The sequence below is a fragment of the Apodemus sylvaticus genome, chromosome 1 (genome assembly GCF_947179515.1).
Source record: "Apodemus sylvaticus chromosome 1, mApoSyl1.1, whole genome shotgun sequence".
NCBI lineage: Eukaryota > Metazoa > Chordata > Mammalia > Rodentia > Muridae > Apodemus > Apodemus sylvaticus.
Window position 1 is genome coordinate 140,446,366 of NC_067472.1, and position 24,104 is coordinate 140,470,469.

At 49.1% G+C, this 24,104-nt stretch overlaps 1 protein-coding gene across 1 annotated transcript in view; it reads right to left on the minus strand.

The window, feature by feature from the left end:
- The window catches only part of Igf1r (insulin like growth factor 1 receptor), a 286,828-nt gene that overhangs the window by 7,681 nt on the left and 255,043 nt on the right, over positions 1-24,104 (minus strand). Inside the window, exons 16-20 of the mRNA XM_052160852.1 lie at positions 19,114-19,343; positions 18,755-18,865; positions 14,043-14,205; positions 11,116-11,245; positions 7,483-7,617 (exon numbers count right to left, since the gene is read on the minus strand). Coding sequence (XP_052016812.1) covers positions 7,483-7,617; positions 11,116-11,245; positions 14,043-14,205; positions 18,755-18,865; positions 19,114-19,343 — 769 coding nt within the window. The remainder of the gene's footprint in view (positions 1-7,482; positions 7,618-11,115; positions 11,246-14,042; positions 14,206-18,754; positions 18,866-19,113; positions 19,344-24,104) is intronic.

A 24,104-nucleotide genomic window follows, 5' to 3' on the forward strand; every position in this document is an offset into this window, starting at 1 on the left:
ATTATCTTGCCCAGAACCCAGGCCCAGCCACAGTGCCGAGCCCAAACTCCCATCTATTCCACCACGAACAGGGTTGTAGTAGTGACAGCACTGCTAAGAGAAGGAAGCAGGAAACCTCTGTCCCTCACTAACAAGAACCACAGGTTTTCTGACAGGCACCATTCTCTGTACCCCACACCAAGGCTATCCTAAGCCCCTGGCAGTGGGCCTGAGGGAGGCAGCGGCAGGGGTGCCAGACAGAAGGAGCACGTATCCCAAGCTTGCTATCTCATGCCAGCACCAGCTTACTGCCTATGCCCCATAAAGGCGGAAGCATGCCCTGAAGATCATAAGCAGGGTTCTAACAGAAACCGCAAGTCGGATGCCAACAAACCAAGGAAAGCCCTGAGTACCAATTTCTCTTACAAACATGGCCAAGGTGAAAACAATATAAAGCCTACAATGCACCTCCATCACTCCCACAAGGTCACAAGCCTTTGCAAAGCTGCTCTGCTCCCGAGAGTCACATGGGCCGGCTGGCACACAGGACAGAAGGGACGGACAGGCCTGGGTGAAGAGAGTGGAGGGGACCCCGAGCAAGAGACGGTCTGTGAATTGCAGACACGTGCATGACCATGTCAAGGACCCCGATGCCCCAGTCCCATGGGAGTGGCAAGGTCTACCCCAGTGACACTCAGAGATGGTAAAGCACGCCCCTGAGGTCTGAATGCAAGTGCTGGTAGGATGTACAGAACATGTCCGCTGTCATATTCTCCAGCCTGAAGACCGTTTCCCTGTAGAGACTGCTCCTGCAGAAGTGAGCTAAACCTGCCTCCATGTTCAGTCGTATATAATGATCCTGCTTCCCTGTTTATCTGCATGCAATCATCTACCTCTGTTCAAACATAGATGCTAAACACACTGAGCTCCCAGAGCCCAGTACAGGCAGGCTCAGCTTCTCTATATCCAATGCTTCTTCTTTCTTCATTTTGTCGATTCCCCCTGGTCATGGTTCTGGTACCCAAGCCATGCAGGGAACCACACCTAGGCTCTGACAGACAGGACATACAGAAAGCAAGGACAAGGGTGGTCATGATTCTGAGGGAAAGGGGTACCTAGCGGCTCTCATTCACAGGGGCCAAAGCACTCTCTACCTATGTTCCTCCAGGAGATTGTGTTTCAAAACTCCTGGCTCAACAGAGGCTTTACACTAAAATCCACAAATGGAAATTCAAACATATAGGAATTTCAAAGCACCCTAAACAGGCCTCTAGCATTCTGTCAGGTTGATCACTGGGCCACCAGGACATTCACTTCTTTACAACAGGCCATGCTAATAATCCCACAGGGGTAGAGGCATGTGAAAGCACCCCACAGGTAAGGCATGACGTTCTGTGGAGAGAAAGATACCCCTGCCCATCTGGCCAGCTTCCTTAGAATCTGCAGGGTCAAGTCAGGTCAGGTGGAAATTGTAAAATGATGCATTGGAGGTCCACCTCCGGGAATTAAGCCTTCTGGAGGCCCAAGGGCACAGCCAATTACAGCCGAGCCGGGTGCAGCTTGGAGCCTGTTATAAGTTCTGGAGCAGAGCGGTTACACAGCACCTGTGGCTATTCCTAAGCTGCTCTGTAGGTTGAGTAGTTGAGACAAAGGTTATTTGGCCAGCAACCCTAAAATATTTACAGCCTACTCCTCTGGGGAATGAAGAAAAATCCCGATAAAGTGGCCCATGCCTTCGACAGAGGGAAACAAACTGGACCAAAGACGAGGCTAACCAGAAATTCTCACCGGGCACTAAGTGACTGGTCCTGGTGGTACATGACAGGTTGTAGGGAGGTACTAAGAGCTCTGGGCTCAGGAGTAATGTTAGTCTCCAAGAGCCAGAGATGTCTCTTTACTGCAACGATCACAACATATCCTCTTCTAATACATAAGGAAAAAGTACCAACCAAAGCACTTAATCATGTGTCTAAAGTCACACAGTGAGTGAGTTGGAATGGAGTGAGGCTGTCTGACAATGTAGCTTCACTGTAGATGCTGAGTAAGAGGGACCATGGTCCCACTAGCAGACGGCTCTCTCCTGGCTGTCCACAGACAGACAGATCTCATGAGATGGTTTGGTTTGTACAGACAGCAGGCAGCATGCTCCCCTCCTCTGGTTAGGTAGGGAAGAAGCCCATTCTCCCCCATCCCCACCATTTCCAGAAGGATTAATCAAAATGGGAAACAGACACAAGGAGCTTAGCTCTGTGGCCAGGCTGCAATTCCCCTTCTGGCTGATAGGCCTATCCCTGAATAGAAAAGTGCAACCGGGGGCAAGAACATGAGATGTGTCTGGCCCCATGCCCCGTGGCCGTGGTGGGGGTGGGGCTGAGGAGGTGCCACGGGCAGGGTACGGATGCGGTGACATCAGTAAAAACAAGCCATGTGATGCCTCTTTTAAATCATCCCAGAGTCAGCCCTTCCAGTGCTGCCCATAAAAGGAAGTCTTTTTTGCTCTGCGCGATTTAAGACCTTGTTTTTTTCATACCCTTTCCGCAAGAAAACTCTCCAGTAGACTCTGGGATTAATAAGCTGATAAAATGCTCCCTCTAAAAAGCACATTTTAAAACCACTGGACAGCTCTGATGAGCTGGAGCAGTGATGTGACACACCTAGCTCTCCCCTAGGAGTGAGTGCTACCCTGGGGGTGTGTTCACACCATTACTCCTATCCCTCCCTTGGCTTCTGAGCCTCCCCCAGCCCCCAAAGCACACCCATGTCTTGAGCTGGACAGGCAGCCATCTATGTGAGGCCCTGGCAAACTGAAATATGCCCAGGACCTCATGTATATGGTATCCCTGCTGCCCACTGTAGTACTGTACCAGGAAGCGGTGACTCTTACCAGGGATCAGACTTTCAGAGCTGGGCGGTGGTGGCGCATGCCTGTAATCCCAGCACTTGGGAGGCAGAGGTAGGCGAATTTCTGAGTTCAAGGCCAGCCTGGTCTACAGAGTGAGTTCCAGGACAGCCAGAGCTATACAGAGAAACCCTGTCTCAAAAAAAAAAGCACCAAGTGGGCTCCCTTGTAGCATTCCAAGGCTGTTTTAGGGCCTATTACTTCTCAGCCGGGACCTACACGGGAATGCTATCTAGCTCAGCTGTTGGCACACAGTCCATGCCAGGGATTGCCTGGCAGACGCTGTCACCTGCCTGTTATGATTCTATTCAAACAGTTGATCTCTACAAAACCAGTCCGGGATTTCCAGCATCCAGGGTGTTTGCATCTCGGAAAGGAAAAATGCATAAGTAGTCAGATTCGACTGAGTCTATGTCTCAGCTGCATCTGAGCTGGTGATGCTCGGCTAGTAAAACATTCCTTCCTGCATCCTGCAGACTTGGCACGTGAGCTCTGGAGATGCTGCAGGATCACATGGATGGGTTCTGTGGCCGAGTTTAGGTCATCATCCCATTCTGCAGTCCAGGGGTAAAGATGGTAATGACAGGCTCCCCCGGTCCAGCCTCATAGAGTTTGCTAGGTTAATTCAAACTGAGCTACAGCACGGACCCTGGATGCTCCGGTGTTGGCTGGCAGCCTGCCCTCTAAAGCTAGAATACTTTGGGATACACAAGGCTACTCCTGAAGCAAACTGGTTCATGCATTGGGACAATGAGGCCAAAGCATGGTCAGAGTGGCCAGCTCCTGCCTCAGAACTACACAATGGAAGTCTTTCCTCTACACGTGAGACCTAACAGGCTTCAGATTACTCCCCATTTACTGTGCCAAAAGAATCCTTTCCCAGAACACGGCTTCCCCTCTCTCATCAGCACCTCAGCGAATCAGGGCGCCGCACTCCCTCCTGAGCCAGCTTGTCTCCTTTCGCTCCGTTCTTTTCTTAGGAAAACCGATCTGCCAACGGGGTTCTGAATGGCAAAGCAGAAAGGCCTTTCAAATCAAACATTTTGCATCCAAGAGCAGCCTCTGTGTGTAAACTTCCTCCTTACTCTATGCTGGGAACAGGAAGTCCACTGCCTTTCTCATAGCAGGTGGCTGCTTCCCAAGCTTATTAAATTCATACCAAAAAAAAAAAAAATCCAGTCAGCTGGAGATGGATCAACTTCAGGAGTCCCATGGGTTTCCCAGACCAATGTTGCCCCATTATAAAAGAACAAAAAACAATGCCTCTCCTGGGACCAGCCCTAAACCATAGGAACAAAACTCACACCTGTTCTTTGGAACAGTTTCTCAGCTCGTGAGGCACCGCTGATCCTAGGATCCAAACCAGTGTGGGTGTGGTGCATCCTTACGCAAATTCAGAGGCAGCCATGTTCCTACTCCATACTTCCGACCTCAGCCCAATACTGACTGTTCTCACAATGGGCCAGTAGGGATGGATGAGGCTGCACCACCCAGGTCAGAGCGAAGTTGAAGGGGCACCCTGAGCAGCACTCAGAACGCCACAGGCCTGCACCCTGCACACCTTCCAAGGTCAGTCTAGACTTCCGGAGGACCCCGCTATACCACTCCCGGGCACATATACCCAGAGGATTCCCCGGCATGCAATAAGGACACATGCTTCACTATGTTCATAGCAGTCTTATTTATAATAGCCAGAAGCTGGAAAGAATCAGATGTCCCTCAGTGGAGGAATGGATACAGAAAATGTGGTATATTTACACAATGGAGTACTACTCAGCAATTAAAAACAATGAATTCATGAAAGTCTTAGGCAAATGGTTGGATCTGGAAAATAGCATCTTAAGTGAGGTAACTCAACCACAAAAGAACACACATAGAAGGCAGTCACTGATAAGTGGCTATTAGCCCAGAAGCTCTGAATACCCAAGACACAACTCACATATCAAATGATTCCCAAGAAGAAGGAAGGAGAGGACCCTGGTCCTGGAATGGCTTGATGCATTACTAAGAGAGAGAAGTAGGAGGGGTTTGATTCGAGAATGGGCGGAGGGAAGAGGGTTTATAGGACTTATGGGGAGGGGGGAACCTGTAAAGGGAAAATCATTTGGAATGTAAACAAATATAGAAAAAAAAAACCAGGAAAATCACCTACAAAAAAAAAAAAGAAAATAAAATAAAAGAAAGGACACAGTGGCAGTGCTCCCCCTGAAGATGCTGCAGGGCCCAGCAGATGACGGACAAGCCAGTGGCTCAATAAGGCATGCTGCCTACTCAATTCTGTTAAGGGCCTCCCAAATAGGAGGGCTTTGTTACACTTGCAAACAGTTGGGGGCAAAAATAAACAAACTAGTCTCCATGCCCCATCCCAAATAGGAGTATTTTATACAAAGAAAAATGAGAAGAATTCAAATTCCAATACAAAGTTTTAGTTGGGCACTAGGCACACAGGCTGCAATCCTAGCACTGGGAAGTTTGAGGCAGGAAGGTTATCCTGCATACCTGGCTACACAACGCTCTCAAAGACTCCATCCTTGCTGATTCCTGAATCGGCATTGTATCATGGTGGCAGAGCAGAGGGACTGAGGTGTGAATGAGCATGTGTCTCCGGTCTGTTACAGGAATCCCCTCAGTCTACAGAAAGGTCCACAGAGAAGCCATGGCCTCTTGGACCACACAGACCCCTCACTGATCTTACTGCCCTGTAGCAGATCTGATCTCCCCACAACCACCCCATGCACAGGAGGCCTTCAGCTGCTGGAAGCCCTACCTCAGAGTTCAGCAGCAATCTCCTGGAGACCTCACCAAGCTCCTCCTAGGTTTTTGTCAGAAAGTCTGCGAGATGACATTTTCAATGGATGGAGCCCCACGTGAGACTAGGCTAGCCCACACCTTGTCGTCTCAAGATTCTGAGCACAGTCACTAGCACCTCTGTGTGTTCTGCCTATCACCTGCATGTCCAACCTCTCCATCTGTACACTGCCTCGCTATCCAAGGCACCATGTGAGTGAGAGCCGTGCTGAGGAAGAGAAGGCAGGGGGAGGCAGATCTGAGTGTCTTTTGTGTAGAAGTAAAGAAATCTTGACAATCCCCCCCCACCCCCGGATTCTTTCACTAGTGGAGCTGAACCTGTTTTGAAGTGTTTCTAGAAACTATATGGGTCTTGACACACGAGTGGGAACCTGCTTTGATGTGTACCCCTGAGGTGCAGAACAACAGCCGAGCCTCGCCTTAAGATACACATGTCAAATGCAAGCCCACGGCTCTCAGCCTGTACCTTGTACCTGAGAGCGAATCAGAAAACCTTCTGCCTCCCTTGAAGCCTCACTCCAGGAAGGGCCATTCTCCAGACCCACCGAGCCACCAACATCAGACGACAAAGCAAGGCCTCTACTTGAGAGAGTACAAATAAAATTTGGATGTGCGATGCTCTACACCAAGGCCCACATGTGGGAAGTTTCTTCTCCAGTTTCAGCAACACCGAGGAACCTTTAAGAGGCGAGGCCTAGGAGGTTGTCAGGTCATTAAAAGGGTATCTTCACGATTTAGGACTGCGGTCCTTTAATGTAGGGGTTCTCAACCTTACTAGTGCTGTGTCCCCTTAATACAGTTCCTCATGTTGTGGTGACCCCCAACTCTAACATTATTTTCACTGCTACTTCAGAACTGTAATTTGCGTAATGGAAACATCTTCATTTTCCAATGGTCTCAGGCGACTCCTGTGACAGGGCCAGGGGTCATGACCTGCAGGTTGAGAACTGCTGCTTTAATGGCTCCTTTTCACTTTCAAGTCACAAAAGTGAGAATATGCGCTCTGACACACCCTACCTAACAGCTACCTCACATCACAAAAGCAATGAAACCACTGATGCTCCCATACTGGGAACCCATGTAAAACAACTCTCCTTGTAAGCTGTTTATCTCGGGGAGTTTCTCCCGTCATACCAGCTGATCACTGAGGTGGACGTGGCACCATGGGTATCCTGCTATTGAGTGACGACTCTCACGACCAATGGCTGCAGGATGTTATTTTACCGGAAGTGGAGCAAAGCACCATCTGGCCAACCCTCCCTAGGGTGTGCCTAGGAGTTTGTCCAAAGAAGGATGCGCTCAACCTCACCGTAGGTTCATGTAGCTCGCAGGGAGAAAGATGACAGCAGATGGTTTGTGACCTTGGGTTGGGGCTACCTGAGGTTTAGCCTACTAGTGCAAGAGTGACTCTTGAGCACAAAGCTCTGTGTGAGCATGCTGTATGGACCTTCCGGGGGCTTGGGCAGAGTTTGTGAATCTGGCTCAGCAGAGGTAACGGTTGCCTTTTTGTCTTAAAAATTTAATTTTGCATAAAAAATATGAGCCAGGATGGTTATCGTCCCATATTTCAGAGATGGGACATGGGGCGGGGGTAGTGGTGACTGAGACACCATGGCGCAAAGTGGGGCCAAGGCACACAGGGTGAGATTACCGTGTAGCACAACGCCACACACCCAACTAGCTCATCTCCAGTGGCAAGGACAGATAAGCCCCCTTCTAATGCTCTCCTATACCCAGAAGCAAGAGAGGGAATGGCTCTGGAGTTACTAATCCTGCGTGGCTCAGGACATACGTACAGCATATCGGGGCAGTTGTCCGGCTTGTCCAGAAGGCCGCCCTCCATGACGAAACGAAGAACTTGCTCGTTGGACAAGCCCTGGTATGGCTGCTCAGCCAGCGTGGCAATCTCCCAGAGGACGACCCCGAAGGACCTACAGGTGGGACAGAACATGGATAGCTCAGAAAAGGATGGCAAGGACCACGCCCCCTCCTTTATTAGACTCTGTGTACTAAAAAGAAGTGTCCTCAATGTGATGACGGCACTTTGTGGATGTCAAATCAGCCAGCTGGCTACGTGTGGGACATCTGTTCCCCTTTGTCCCTGCTAATGCTTCCCCTAGGGCTCCTGCAACTCAGGTGGCAGGGCTGAGGTAACTAAGGTTAGGGGCTTCTAACATCTCTCCCAATTTTAAGAGCCTGATCTATAACACACACATTCAATGCCTGGTCCCAGCCATGACTTGGACATAAGCCAAAGTAGTTTTGATTCAGCAAGGAATGCAGAGGACCAGGTCCCAGCCTCGCCACTGACCTGGGAGAGCTAAGCATTGCAACTATCTCCTGGGATTCTTCTCATCCCAGTTTAGATCTCTATGCTAATGGTTCTCCACAGCACCACAAAGAAGAATCTGTTCTTAAAAACAAATGGGTATCTGGGCTCCCCAAAGCAGTTCTGATCTGCGGGCTGTAAGGTAGGGAGCTGGGCTTGCCTGGGGTGTCTGAAAGTTCTGTAGGATCTTGGCTTGGGCCAAGGAAGATGAGAAAACCTGTTCTTACAGAACTCAGGAGCGGTGGCTGGGGAGGTGGCCGGGGAGGTGGCCATGTCAGGAAGGGAACTGGGGTGGGATACATTGCCTGGGGGGTGTGTCCCAATAACAAAGAGTCCCTTGACCTAAAGGCTGCCTGAGGAATGAACTCAGCAGGCAGAGCAATGAGGAATTGTACCACGTGTGCAGCTTTGCTTGTCAGCCCCGAAGATGGAACTAAAAGCGATCCACATATGCAGACAGTTTGGACAGGTAATGGTCATACTGTCGCTCACAGTGTGAACACACCTTCTCAGGGAGAATACCCACTTTCATAAAATTCTCCCTGGCCCGTTTGCTCTTTCAGTCAGGCTGTACAGCTGGAATGAAGAAGGCTGCCCGTGGCAATCCAACAGGAGGCTTCGGATGGAACCCTAGCAGGGCTGAGCCCCACAGAAGAGCCTGAGGCAGGCATTTTCCACTCAGCACTCTGAGGCTCTTGGCCTAACCTGAAGCAGGCAGCCTCTGACTGAATCTTAACTTTTGGTTTGCTGCTTCAGTTCCTTCTATGAACAAAAGGATTTTGTACAAATCGATACTAAGCAATGTCAGATGGGAACAGAACCTCAGCAGTCAGACCCAAGGCCCTCTGGAACTGGCAGTCTCTAAGACATACAGTGCAGTTATGGTTTTCAAAGACCTGGCCTCAGAGAAACAGGTTTCCTGTCCGTTTCAGCCATGGGATCTGCCTTCCAGAGCCTACATGGCCACACCAGAGGCATTCTCTGGAGGCTTCAGTGTCCACCCTCATGTCTGAAATCCGGCCTGAGACAAGCAATGATGCATGTGGTTTTCTATTTTTATCAGCTGGTCTTGACAAGGTTCCCTTCCAGGCCAGCTTCCCTGGTCTCTCATGCTTTCCCTGGTGCCCCGCAGGCTTCCAAGCATTCACTCACAACCCTGGCCCAGAGCTCTGACTGCCATATCTAGATGGCTGGTTACTTGACTCGTCACAAACTCAGCACGTCAGCTCCTGCCTAACTCTTGCCGCTTCCCTGTTCTCCTCCTGGACTCCCACAGCCGACATCCCATTCCCCCCATGCCAGCAGTCTGCTCACAGAGTAGACAGGGAGAGAGAGCGTATAAACCAGAATGAAGATGTCTAAGGGCTGGTCTTCCTGCCCCTGAGAGGGAGGGGATAGTCCCTGGAATATCTCCCTAGACGCTCAAATAACAGCGGTGATCAACGCAGATGATCCAGGGCGTGGCTTGACCTGAGGATACCTCCCCACACCATGCTCCTAAGGTCTCCTACAACGTCAAACAAAATCCTTCAAACTTTTCTTTGGATTTTTACCTACTTCTGATTGTGAATTCCTTCTAAAATGAGCGCCATTCCTCCAGAAAGCAGAGGTTGTCAGAGGTGAGAATCGGTTTATACATTCCAGTGTCCTTGATGTCCCCAGCTGTATGCCCAAAGCTTAGGTTGAGAAAACAAATACCCCAAGCACTGCCAGTGCCTCAGCACTTGGCCTAATGAATTCCAGTGCCTTTCCTCTTTATACATTTCTTATTGGTACATAATGGCTATGTAGTCGAAGTGGAGGAAATCGGCAGGAAAGCACCCTGTGTGCCCCTCGCTGTGGTGTGTGGCAACAACTGTTACCCAGAGTTGGTATAGAATGAATTTGTACTTGCTATTTTCCTATCCTGTAAGCTGACCTCAAAGCTTCCAGAAGCACGAAGCTCAGAACAAACAGATGGAAGTGTGTCCCTAGGTGTGCCCTCTCCTGTGACCTCATCTACACGTGGAACAGAGTACTGTGATTTGACAGAAAAGATGTAGCCTCAGATAGGCTAATCACAGAACAGACCTCATCCTTGAGCTGGGGAACAACCAGGCTGTGCTGGGTCATAGTCAAAGGCTATTTCTAATTTGCACCTGTCTTCCAAACAAGATCCAAGGCTCTTGACCGGGAAAGGTTCACGAGGCTAAAGAACTGATGTCAGTCACTACTGGGATAGTTTCTCTGTGTGGTCATCTGCACTTGGAATAAACAACCACCGTTTCTGTGACACAACAGCAATGGGATCTCCCCAGCGGACAGCCAAGCCACTTGCTGACATTCGAGGAGGGGGACGTGCCAGGGATCCTGCCTGCCAAGAACTCCAGTTGTATTTTGGAACCTGATGACCTCTACATGGTGTTTCCAAGGAACTGCAGTAAACAGTACTGCAGAGAAGTCTTTGCAGCCCTTGGGCAGTGTGCTACTACCACAAGACACTTACTACTAAGGAAGATGCTTTGGGACAGGGATAACGGACGTGTGTGTGTGTGTGTGTGTGTGTGTGTGAGAGAGAGAGAGAGAGAGAGAGAGAGAGAGATAGAGAGAGAGAGAGAGAGAGAATAGATGGGACCAAGAGAAAACCACAACCACCACGACTCTCAAGTTTTGGGTTTAACTTAAGCACTGCCTTCTATCTGAAGGTTCAGTGAGTTGAGGCAGGAGTGCATACACAGTACCATGTATGCGTATGTATGCATACATAGCACCCATGAGAGTGGGGAAAGAGAGGGAGGAACAGGCAGAAGAACCGGACAGGGTAAAGGCTCAGGCTTCGGGCATTTCCCCACTCCTTGGAAATATAATCAATATCAGCTAAAAAGGGAAGGCAATGTTAGGTCTAGATACTCCTTGGCATCCCACAAATACCTCTTTTGCACTAATGGACTCCACATAGGAATATCTAAAAGATAAAGGGCTAAGCGGCACTGAATGCAGAACTCAAGAAGGCTGCCAGTCAAAGACAAGGAACAGAAACAAGGAGGAGAATGACCCAGGTGCCTGAACCAGGAGCCAGGGAGGGAAACTCCAGGCCACAGAGGGAAGCTCACTCGCATACCAGACATCGGAATGAGTAGTGAAGACGCCATCCTTGAGGGACTCGGGAGACATCCAGCGCACAGGCAGCAGCCCCTTCCCGCCTTTCCGGTAGTAGTCCGTCTCGTAGATGTCTCGTGTCATACCAAAATCTGGCGGGAAAATGCAGTTACTTAGCTGGACCAGGTCCTGGGGCAGCAGCCAAGGGGCCGTGGCTGCCCCAGCATAGGGACTTTTCCTTCCCCCTATTCAAGGTGGGACATGTTCTGGCTCCACTCTGAGAGGGCTTTCACATTAGAGCTTGTAACTTTATAAGGCGGAAATAGTAAGGCATGATCAGCCACTTCACAGGCAAATACAAGGCATCTCTGGTCTTAGTCTGGCTCCTTTATGAAATTAACTCCCTTATGACATTTAAAGTGAGAGGCAGTTTTGGAAACTATCGAGTACCACGAGTTTTCAAGAAAATCTACACTGCACAGAACAAGGATGAGTGGCGTGCAGTTTTCAAGCTTGGTGAAATACACGGGGGTGGGGGGGATGTAGCCCTCAGTAACTCGGTGGCGTGTCTCTACTGCTGAGGAAAAGGCCCTTTACCACTTCAGAGGAGAAAACATACAGTAAGAATTCGCCTCAAAGGCAAAAAGTACGCTGTGAGCAGCAGCTGAGACGCTTCTCACCAGGCCCCTGCAGCTATTACCCAACACCCTTTCCCCAGCACTCAGCGTTTTCCAACTTCCGAGGCCCCTGAAGGTGTCACGTCATCATGGTGGGTGGTGGGCTTGCTTTTCTATCACCTCACATTTCTGTGTCTTCATCCATTTTTGATTTCCCTCTCAGCCACACCACCCTTTTCTCCCATGAACTCTTCCATTCTTCCTCCCTGGAGGAAAGAGCTGCGGCAGCTGCGGCTGCTCTACCTTTAAAATTGTCCCTTCATATCTCTAAGTGGTGCCACAAGGTGAAGTACAAAGAGGCAGAGGAAACCCTACGGAGAGCGAGGGTGCACGGATGTTAACCCAACGCAACTGGCTTGCACTGCGTCTGAGCTACCAGCTGCCTCTGGCCAACCGACTTAGGGTGTGTAATCCCTGAGATGGGGGCACGAGGGCACCGGGGGACACTGAGGAAAGCGGAACAAGCCTAAAGAGGAAAACGGAAGTACTCAAGTCTCATCGCTGAATTAATCCAGAGACATGCAAATAAGAGGAACTGCTTTGACTTGCATGAAAGGGGAATTCTGGAAAACAATCTCTCTTCCTAAATGCAAAAGAAAAATAGAACAACCCCCCTCTTCCTCAACAGGCACACAGAATTTAATTCTAAGGAGAAAAATCATAATTATAATAGAAAATATCCTCATAAATACGCCACATGGTTAAACGGAAAATATAATCCTTGCTGATTTGGATTTAAAATGGCAAAAAGCACACACACACAAAAAGCGTTTTTCCAACTGTAATGCAAAATGGGACAAATGCAGCTTCGCTGAGTTCCGGGCTGTGTTGGGAAGGGTGCATGGGAGGGCAGGATGAGGCGCAGGCACGCTTGCTGTCTAAGCACCTCCGGCTCTGTCCTGGTCCACTCGCACTCCACAGGTGGGTAAGATGGCACCAGGACGGAAGGCACCTGCCCCTCACCACTCAGGAGCCCAGGGGCTTCCTCTGAGGACTAAAATCTGGGTCCCCATGCATAAGGGAGGGATGGGAGGCAGGAAGGACCACAAAGGCGAGTGAGAGGATGCCTCTTAGCTACAAACTCTGGGGCAAGGTATACTGTTAAGGACTGCCCATCAAACTGGGCTCTCAGGGCTCCAAATACGAGTGCGCAAAGCCAGAGACAGACATGTTGGGGGACTCTTCGGTAACTCCAATGACTAACATCTGTTCTGTAATATAGCTGCGTGCCTAAATCCCTGACTCCTACAATCAACAAAAACAAACAGAGCCCTACTATGGACAACTCTCTAGAGATGATACCCACTGCTTACGAAGAGGCCAGCATGGCTCATGCAAAAACCACTGCCAGGGTTAGGCAAGCAAACATCTCTAGAACACATGCTAGGTGGCCAAAGGTGAGTGGCTGATAGTTTCTGTTACATTTCCTGCCCCTCTGCTCGTCCTGAGGATGAACACCTGTATGTTTCTGAACTGCTGGCCTATCACAGCAGGAAGGTAAAGGCCTCGGAAATGCAGGATGGTTTTGTGAGCAACCTTGTTACTACCTTTTTTTATTTTGAATTAAAAGACAACAAAAAAGCAAAAAGCAAAAAACAAACAAACAAACAAACAAAAAAACAAAGCCAACAAAAGAGTTGTAAGGCTGGGGAGAATTTCTAGTCAGTGACCAGAAATGTAATCCAATCAGTGTTTTAGGATCACAAGGCAGGAAGGTCAAGTGTTTGGAGCTACCACTAAAGGAAGTGGTAGAGTGATTAATTAGCATACACAAGACCCTGGGTTTAACCCCTGGTAGCAGGAGACATAGGAGAGAACCTAGAGACAGACCAGTCCTAGGTGTGAAATGTGGTCAGCAGTGATCTTCCCTCTCAGCGGTGGGCAGACTGACACACCCACCTTACAGGGTTTCACCCATAGGGGCACTTTGCCTCTTAGGAACCCCATGGACCTATCTAGAGACAATGTTCTTTGTAAGCAGGGAAACTTGAGGGGTGAAATGGATGGTGACATTTTCAAGTCAGAACCACTCAAGGAATCAAGCTGCCCTGATTATTTCTGTAACATTCTATCCGGGAAGCATGGCGGACTACCATGTTAAAGTGCTCTCAGGGTCACAGCCAGGAATAGACAATCACGCGGACTACACACATCTTTGCACTCGAGGGCGGGCCACTGCTCCCTTGGGACAGATTGAAAAATCTCTCCAGGGGCAGGCTAACGGCTGTGAAGTCCCTACAGTACCTGTGAATTTGGAAAGCAAAGGACACACCTCCAATTTTGACGGTGAAATCTTCAGCCACCATGCAGTTCCGAGCAGCAAGGTCTCTGTGGACGAACTTGTTGGCATTGAGGTAGGCCATGCCATCTGCAATCTCTCCAGCCATCTGGATCATCTTGCTTAAGCTCGGGGGAATTAGGACTAGATTATTCTGCTGCAGATTAAAAACAAAACAAAAACGTGAGCAACTGAGACTTCCCCCGCCCCCCACCTGTAGGTTTGTTCTAGGAGTTGTAAACCCATGTTTACTTAATCTTAGTACCACAGGTCACCTGCAGGCAGTCATGACTTGCTTAGGACGACTCATTGCTGAGTCCTGGTATTACCTCCTTGTAATAAAACCATGTGCCTGTTCCCTGACAATATCACAGGGCAGACAGAGGAAACACCAGTTAGCACTTCTTGGGACCAGCATTATCCTTCCCCACCGCGGCTCCCACGCATCTGCATGGATGCCTGAGCTTACGCTGGGAGCCCCCGTCTAGTCTACCTACTCAGGGAGGCAGGTGTGCCAGTCAAACCCAAAGCTGGTCAGCGTAGTTTGCTCTAGGGATCCCAACTCATCCTTCTGAGGCTGGAATCCTACATGTGCTGCCACGCCAGCCCAGCATTTACATGGTGTCTGAGGACCTGAACTCTGGTCCTTATGCCTGTGGGGCAAGAGCTCTTACCAGCAAGGTATCTCCCCTCCCGCCCTCCCCTCCCCTATTTGGAGCAGGACAAAAAGTATTTAAAGTGAATCAGCAAGTTTAGGCATTAAGCATCCTCAGCTCCAACTGGTTTCCATGTTCTGTTGGCTTCCGCGGTCACAAAGTGTGAGGAGGAGGAAGAACAGAGCACCCTTAGAAAGGCCACTTAGAAAGGAACAGACACACTTCCTAAATGGATCAACACAAGCTTGGTTTCCTGTGTAAGCTGCCAGGACTTCTTTATCTTCATTCTCTTTTTCTAAGGTACAAAGATATGGAGACTAATGCTTTTATCCTGGATTACTGTTTTCTACGGGTGCTGAGGACAATCACAGTTCAGGTGGAGTTCAGCTTGGAGGGGGTCAAGGCCACAGACCAGCAACGAGGACCAGTATCACGTCTGAAGAGGACAAGATGCTGCCTTTGGCACTGAAAAGATTAACCTAAGAAGTGCTAAATTCATTTTGACAAAATAAAACAAGACAGAAGTCTTCTTGCTGGTAAGCTTAGTGGGTAAAGCTACCCACTGCCAAGACGGAGCGACCGATGTTCAATTCCCAAGACAGATATGGTAAAAGTCGAAAACCAACTCCCTCAAGGGTTATGTAGGTACACACGTGCATAAACACAAACAAACGTTAAAAAAAATCCCAAAGCTCCCCGTCACCCCACTTCCATGTGTAAAACCAACCATGATCCCTCACTTCTGATACTAGCTTGCATGTCAGTACCGGTACAATAACGTATGCCTCAGTTTCCCTAACTGCAACGCTTCTCATATAACACTTTGAAGCCATCTCATATCCTACGCCCCGTACACATACCTTCCTAACGTATCTTTGAGCCGCAGGGGAGCACGGCAAGGCTTGGAGGTCACACATTTGGGCTAGTCTACACAGGCCCCATGTACTGTGACCATGGGGAACACTCAAGAGCATTCTGGCTTGTGCCCAGGGTTGCTGAATCTAGGAAGCAGGCGACAGCCCTCCAGCATGCCCAGGAGTCCCCGCTACACATCACGGCAGGCCTGGCTGAGCTCATTTACCTATCTAAGCAGTTTTACTTTGATTTGGGATCTCTTACTATAATCCAGGGGATGTTCTCCAAGGATGTGCTGTCATGGGGAAGAAGCCTGAGTCGCCATTTCTTTTACACAGGCACTCCCCCCCACCCCACGCTGTCTGTTAGTATCCTTAGGGTCTTAAGTACGCATGGCCAAGCAGGACCTGTACAGTTCAGGTGACACATATGTGTGTAATGCTGAGTCAGTGTTCAACAGAGAGCTGTCACTCAACATGTGAAACACAATCAACAGAAGGGACTTAATTGTGTGCAGAAAAGGGCTGGGCTGACATTTTGTCAGATCATGATATTATGTTGTCATCTTTTCCCTCATCTCTAGAGAGCAGAAATCTTTAATTTTGTTGGAGCCCCTTAAGACGAGCATGTATCCACACACTTATCCCAGCAAATAAACAAACTGCAATGAGGTGGAGGTAGAATACACTGAAGCTGGGGTACACACCCTGAACCTGGGATATACACGCTGAGGCTGGGGTACACACCCTGAACCTAGGGTATACACACTGAGTCTGGGGTACACACACTGAGGCTGGGGTACACACGCTAAAGCTGGGGATATACACCCTGAACCTAGGGCATACACAGAGGCTGGGGTACACACACAGAGGCTGGGGTACACACGCTGAACCTGGGGTACACATGCTGAGGCTGGGGTATACACACTGAGGCTGTGGTACACACACTAAAGCTGGGGTACACACCCTGAACCTGGGGTACACATGCTAAAGTTGGGGTATACACCCTGAACCTGGGGTATACACACTGAGGCTAGGGTACACACACTGAACCTGGGGAACACACGCTGAACCTGGGGTAAACATGCTGAAGCTGGGGTGCACACGCTGAACATGGGGTACACACGCTGAACATGGGGTACACACGCTGAACATGGGGTACACACGCACTGAGGCTGGGGTACACATGCTGAAGCTGGGGTACACACGCACTGAGGCTGGGGTACATACCCTGAACCTGGGGTACACATGCATTGAGGCTGGGGTATACACCCTGAACCTGGGGTACACACACTGAAGGTAAGATATACATAAATACTTCTTAAAAAAAGTTCTGGCATGAGTTAGACAAAATTTAGATCTGATGAATCTAAAGGTAGTTTTACTTCTGAAAGAGACTTTAGTAAACCAACATGTCTCTTTACATTTAATTAAAATTTTGTTTTATGGATATGGGTGTTTTGCCTGCACGTATGTTTGTGCACTACCTGCACACCTGGTGCCCATGGAGGCCGGAAAACTGTGGGTACACAGAGCTACCGTGTGGGTGCTGGGATTCCAACCTGGGTTCTCTGGAAGAGCAGCCAGTACTCTTAACCACTGAGCCATCTCTACAGCCCTCTCTCTCTACACGAGGAAATGGAGGCCCAGAGCATCTTCCTGTTACCTGAGGATTGGAGGTAACCAATGGCAGAAACAGCCCTGAGACCACGAGTTTGGGGTTTATTCTGTGTGTGAACTAGAAGTGAGAGGCGTTAAGCACAGCTGAGGTTAGGAGGTGCCTTAAAGGGCCACTCTCCAGCCTCCTTCTGTAGACTGGATATTACTGCGGCAGGACGAGGCTCCACCACAAACCTGGGACTGATGTCGGGATGAACAGGCAGAGCTTTGTGGCTCTGCTATCAACGCACACTCAGCCTTGTGGCTCTCCTGAAACCCCAAAGGCACGGGCTAAAGACCCATGAGGACATTTGTGAACAAGTACTCAGGACTAAAAGGAAGGAACCACTCCTTGGGAGATGATTAAGTTGTAGAGGAAAAGGAAACAAAAACTTCCATAGAGAATCGGAGCAGAACCAGAAAGGAACCAAGAAGAGGACGTTCCCCTTACAGCGAATGCAGACAGACAAGCTGCTTAGTTAGCGGCAAAGCCAGGGCTGGAGCGGGAACATCAGAACCTGAGGCCGCTGGTCCCGACAATATTTCTCAACAGTCTATCAGTTAACTCTTAGTAAGGACTTAGAAATCAGACTTCCGCCAGGTGGTTGTGGTGCATGCCTTTAATGCCAGCAGAGGCAGGCAATTCTGAGTTCAAGGCCAGCCTGGTCTACAAAGTGAGTTCCTGAACAGCTGGGGCTGCCCTGAAAAACCCCCATCTTGAAAATCAAAACATAAACAAAAACAAAAAAGAAATCAGACTCACATATGCTATAAAGCTGGCTGTGGGCTAATGGGACAGGAGGGGCCACTCCAGAGTGACCAATCAAAAGTTACACAGGACCTGCTCAGGTTCACATTTTGCTGTCAAGGTAAGAACAGTATGCTCCATGTAAGTGTGTGTGTGTGTGTGTGTGTGTGTAAGGACAGTATGCTCCATGTAAGTGTGTGTGTGTGTGTGTGTGTGTGATGGGCTCCTGAGGAAACTGCTGTCTTGTACACAAACTGGTGTGTGTGTGTGTGTGTGTTTGTGTGTATGTGTGATGGGCTCCTGAGGAAACAGCTGTCTTGTACACAAACTGGGTGGGGAGTTGCTGTGGCCAAAGCCTCTGACATCCTAAAGACTGACCTCTATTGAGCACTTACTGAAAAGGTTACCAGCCATAGACATGACCCTGAGGTAAACAAGGAGCACACCCTGAGGACCACGACAAAATGTATGCTAGGCAGTCACGTGTACTGGAAAGTCAGTGGGCGCGGCCAGGCCGGGCTGAGTGGGAAGGCTGCGGGAAGGGTTGGCCACATGTCTACCGTATGGCAGCGGGGGTTGGAGTAGGATGTAGGCAGGGATAGAGGGGATGCAGAAACAAGGACACAGAGACGCGGGAGGTCAACTGAGTGGGATGCAGAGACAGACAATAAAGCATATAGCAGGGCATGCAAGGCTGGGAAGCAAACGGATTTCAAGACATGTGTCCTAGGAGCAAGCTCCCGGAAAAAGTGGAGCAGGCAAGATAACACAGCAAGGAACAAAACTGACCTCCACTTCTGGCCTCAGAGACCGGAGATAACTTTTGAGATCGCCACGTGTCATTAGTTCCATGATGACCAGGGTGGGCTGGCCTTGGGATACCACACCCAGCAACCGGACCTGGAGGAATCAAGAAGAGAAGGACTCAGAGCGGCAGGACATTCCACAGGATGACATATACCTCCTGGGACTGGGGCGTGCTGCGGCCTGTGGTGAGAGGCTGAGGCTCCCACCTCATGGGTATACGGGTAGCAAGAATGTAATGGGGGAACTACCCACTGGGAAGAGGGCAAGGCACCAATCCCATAGGTGGCCAGGAGGATGGCCCCAGGGATGCTTTCTATCCATGTCTGATCTCGGCTTCTTACCACATGGTGACAGTTGAACTCCTTCATCACCGAGGCCTCGTTGAGAAACTCGATTCTTTCACGCATACTTGCAGCCTCGTTCACTGTCTTGATGGCCACTCTGGTTTCTGGTTCATCCTTGACCACGCCCTTGGCCACTCCTTCGTAGACCATCCCGAAGGAGCCTTGTCCGAGCTCCCGGTTCATGGTAATCTTCTCTCGAGCTACCTCCCATTCATCAGGCACGTACACTAGGAACAGACAGACAGGATGGAGCCGGCCCTCAGACAGAGAATACGAGATGCTGTTCCCCCAGACCCGCCAAGGAGAGCATCAAGGTACAAGCAGTCCAGCACGGTGCTCAATCTTTGAGGACGCCGTGACACCTTGAGGGTAGGACTAGTAGCTAGGAGCCAGAAGGAAACCAAGAAACTTGAGATAGGAAAACCAAACCGAACAGAAAGTGGTTCCTTTTTCATACCCTTGGCAAAACTCAACCCAACAAAATAAAAAAAGGAAATTAACTCTAAGAGACCAAGAAAGCGGGATTTTTGTTTTGCCCATCTTAAGAGATGAAGATGTAGGTCAGAAAGAGAGAACGGTGGGAGGGAATGGGGGTGGGAGGGGAAGGGGCCAGAGCGTTTGTCAGAAGATCGAATCTCCCCCTCCCTGGATGGACCCAGAGGTGAGAAACGTCCTCTGCATGGCCTGTGTGCTAGCTCACAGGTCACCTAGTCCTGCTGCAGGCTTTCTGAGCACTTGAAGATGGCTGCTCCAACTGACATTTGCTGTAAGTAAGGCATACATTGTATTTCAAAGACTTGTTTAAAACAAGTAAAAAGAGGTAACTTTTAAGATTTTAAAACTTATGTACGTGTGAAAAATATATACATGTGCAAATCTGTGTGTGTGTGTGTGTGTGTGAGTGCACACATACACACGGCACACATGTGAGGTGCCACCTGTGTTTGGGTGCCAGGAAAATCCAGAAGACAGTGTTCTCCTCTCAGACCTAGAGTCACAGGTGGTTGGAAGCTTCTTCACAGAAGTGCTGGGAACTGAACTAGAGTTCTCCAAAAGGTCAGCAAGGCTCTCAACTACTGGGCCATTTTTTCCAGCCTTGTATTCCAAAGACTTGGCTAAAAACAAGTTTAAAAAGATAGCTTTTATATTAAAACTGATTGCTGGATATCGTAGGCTTAATGAAAATTCTAACAGATTTACCTCTTCAGCTTTTACACTTAGAAGCATAGCTACTAGCGGGGTGTGGCAACAGGAGGCTGCAAGCCCATCCCAGCCAGTCAGGTTAGAGATGGGCTTGTTGAACTGAGGACGCAGATCAGGTTTCAAAACACCAAGACGACTATCAGCTACCAGTGCTGGTCAGACCCGTAGTCCACCTCTTCCATAGCCCTGTCTGACAAGCCAATGTGGCTGAGATGGAGAAACTCAGTCAAAACTAAAGAGGGCAGAGACACAAGAGAAGACTCCTCAGCTGTCAAAAGAAATGGTAGAAAAGGAGAGGAGAGAGGGGGCCCACAGAGCACTGATGTGTGCCTTCCTGTATTCCTCCTTATGGCTGTTTAACTCTGGAAGCCGCAGAGGTTGGATCCAGTTTAAGTCGCCCTGCTGCCCCTTTCGCTAGTGAAGATACAGACTGCCTGCCCTTCCCACCTGAGAGGGAGAACTCATGCGTTGATGAAGGAAAAAGCAGGGTGGGAGATGAAACCCACAGTTCACATCCAAGATGATTCAAGGTGTCCTGCGCGCTGTAAGATGCAGTTTAATCCCGGGGCTGTGCTGGTTTGTTTTTCAAGTGATCTGACTTAGTAGAATGCATACTGTTTTAAAAACCATCAATTTTGTGAATGGCTGTTTTCCCTGCATGCATCTGCACTGTGTGCACATAGCGCCCGGATGCTACTGGCACATGGATTCTGGGAATCAAATCAGGGTCTTCTAGAAAAGCAGCCAACGTGTTTAACTGCTGAGCTATCTCTCTAGCCCCAGAATGCATAATTTTAAAAAATAAAAGTATTAAAACCTAACACAAGACACCAAACCAAAATTTCCTCAGCTCGGTGGCAGAATAATTGCCTAACCTGGGCGAGGCGTAGCATTCCCCTTCCAGGGTCTCTCCAGTGAGGTGGGCTCTGGGATTGAGGGGGACTCAGTAGTGACCCCTAGGGCTTTGGCCTGCACCCTGTAATGCCAGGAACCTCCCTGACATGGACCTGAACAGAATTCCTTCTCCCGCTTCCATTTTTGGTGATGCTTGATCTGGTTCGAGAAAAATAAATAAATGAATAGTTCTCAGACAGAAGGGCGAAGAGAAGGAAAGAAAATAAGAGAAGAGAGGCAAGTAAGAAAAACCAAACACGGGCTCCATCCCATAAAGTCAGTGGGCACAGCAAGAACTGAAATCATATTAAAACTAATACATAAGATCTAGAAAGAGAAGATCTGCTCCGTTAGAACCATAGCCTAACACAGTTACCAACAGCCCTGTCTAACAGGATGGCCAGCAGACACAGCGAGAGGGAAGCTTAGAGGCGGGGGGGGGGGAGGGGGGGGAGGTCACAGCGGTGGGGCTGTGGTTGCTTTTATGCTTTTAGATGTCGAGCTGCAGCAGGAGGAGAAAGACATCACAATTCTCAATCACCCCCAGAGCATAAGCCCTTACCTCTAAGGGCTGCCTTAAAGGAAGGGTGCTTACTATAAACCTGGGGTGGGGGACCCCACCAACTTATATTTTGAAGTCTGGAACATACATCTGTGGTGGTTTGAATAGGAGTGCCCCCCCTCACATGTTTGAATGCTTGGTCTTTAGGGAGTAGTGCTACCTGACAGGGATTAGGAGGTGTGGCCTTGCTGGAGGAAGTGTGTCACCGAGGGAGGGCTTTGGGGTTGCAAATGCTCAAGCCAGGCCTAATGCCTTGCTCTATTTTCTGCTGCCTGATCCAGATGTAAAACTCTTAACTACTCTCCAGGGCCATGTCTGCCTGCACAGCACCACGCTTCCTGCCAGGGCAAGACTGGACTAAACCTCTGAACCTGTAAGCCGGCCCCGGTGAGCCTGCCTCCCCTGTAATCCGGCCCTGGTGAGCCGACCCTGGTGAGCCAACCCTTTTCCATGACAAGAGCTGCTGAGGTCACAGTGTCTCTTGACCACAGCAGAGCCCTGACTAAGACACAAACTTACCTGTCTATTCACTTACTCCTATTGGCCAATTTGAGGACAGGACTGCTCTATCTTGTTCATACTTGCCTTGAACTTGCTATGTAATCCAGGCTGGCCCTGAATTTACATTTTTTTCTGCCACAATGTGCTCAGTACTTGGATTATAGGTTTGTGTCACCACATCGGGCTCCCACGCATGTTTCTGTATTTCGAGGCACATATGTATCTGGGAATTTCTCAACTAGAATTCTGTCTTCCATAGGCCTCAGACAGCTTGCGTCCGTGCAGAGGCTGAGCTTGCTTAGGAGAGCATAGGAGACAAGGTCTTCATAACTCCTCTCGGTAAGGATGGGGCCGCCGTCTCCACCTGTTATCTCTAAGGACCCAGGCTAGCTTTTAATGAGAATTACCTCTGTGGCATGCCACAGAACACGGAGTTAAAGCCCATCACACCCATTCCTTGGGAGGTCCCTGAAGTTAATGCCCACAACCCTCTTTCTAAACTCAATCCAGCTGCCTTTAGCCAGCGTACCTCAGCGTCACCAGCCAGAGCTGTTCACAGACTGCATACAATGTTATCAGCGCTTTCCTGGAGGGGATTCTCAGTGCACTCTCGACAACAGTGACATGCAGATTAACTCTGGGAGAAAGGAGTTTTTAAAGCACCTTTGAGATGCAATGTCATTTTGTGGTTCTCTGAGGCGAAAGGCTTGTGCTGCTGCAGTGCTTGTCAAAAGACCAAATAAACCAGGTGCAGATGAGATGACAGTGCTCTCACCTGTTGACCTGGGTGATGACAAGTTTCTTCTCGCTTTGTTTTGAAGGAAAAAAAAGGACTATTTCTCTGGCTCCTCTTTTTTCCCCCCTCTTTTATAATTATTGACTAGACACAATGGCTGCATGGTTCTGGCTAGTTAGAAGACTGAGATAAGTTGCGCTGATCACCTGAGGCCAGGAGTTAGAGGCTAGCCTGTAAGGTCCTGCTTCAAAAAAGAAAAAACACGAACAATGCATATTAAGTTTCTTGATTTTTTTCCTCCTTTGCTTGTTTGTTTTTGTTTTGGTTTGGTTTTGGTTTTTCCAGACAGGGTTTCTCTGTGTAGCCCTGACTGTCCTGGAACTCACTCTGTAGACCAGGCTGGCCTCGAACTCAGAAATCCGCCCGCCTCTGCCTCCCAAGTGCCAGGATTATAGGTGTGCACCACCACCGCTTGGCTCTCGTTTGTTTTTGGTGGTGAGAGGACAGATCCCAGGTTCTGGCACATACTAGGCAAACACTCTATCACTAAACTACATATCCAAACCCACTTCATTTGTTTTTTAAAGGAGAAAGTATTCTCTGTAAGTAACTATGCTTTTGAGTACAGTGCACACCCTTCTAGTGTATTTTCCATGCTTTATGGGTACAAACATATGCACACATGCCTATTTAAAAAATAACTCTGTGAGATCTTTTGTAAACAGAAATAACATCATTATTCTGCACCTGATTCAAATTCAGAAGAGGCTGTTTCTGATTGGCTTCACTCTAAACATAATCCAGTTATAAGTGATTAAAGAAACCATAGTAAAACCATACGTATTTTACAGGGCTTTTAAATTACAAAGGGTTTCTCTGTTTTTTTCCACCTGAGCAGGATATAATCAATTGAATAATCCTGACTATTTCTTATCTGAGGCACACCTACTTACACTTCTGGAGCAAAAAAACCTTCCTCCTGAACAGATTCCTGCACTGCAGACCCCCATCTAACCAGGTTCCCTGTGTAGGCCAGCAACCTCACAGTTCCTCCAAACATGAGGATTCAGGAGAAGGCTGGGGGTGCACGCC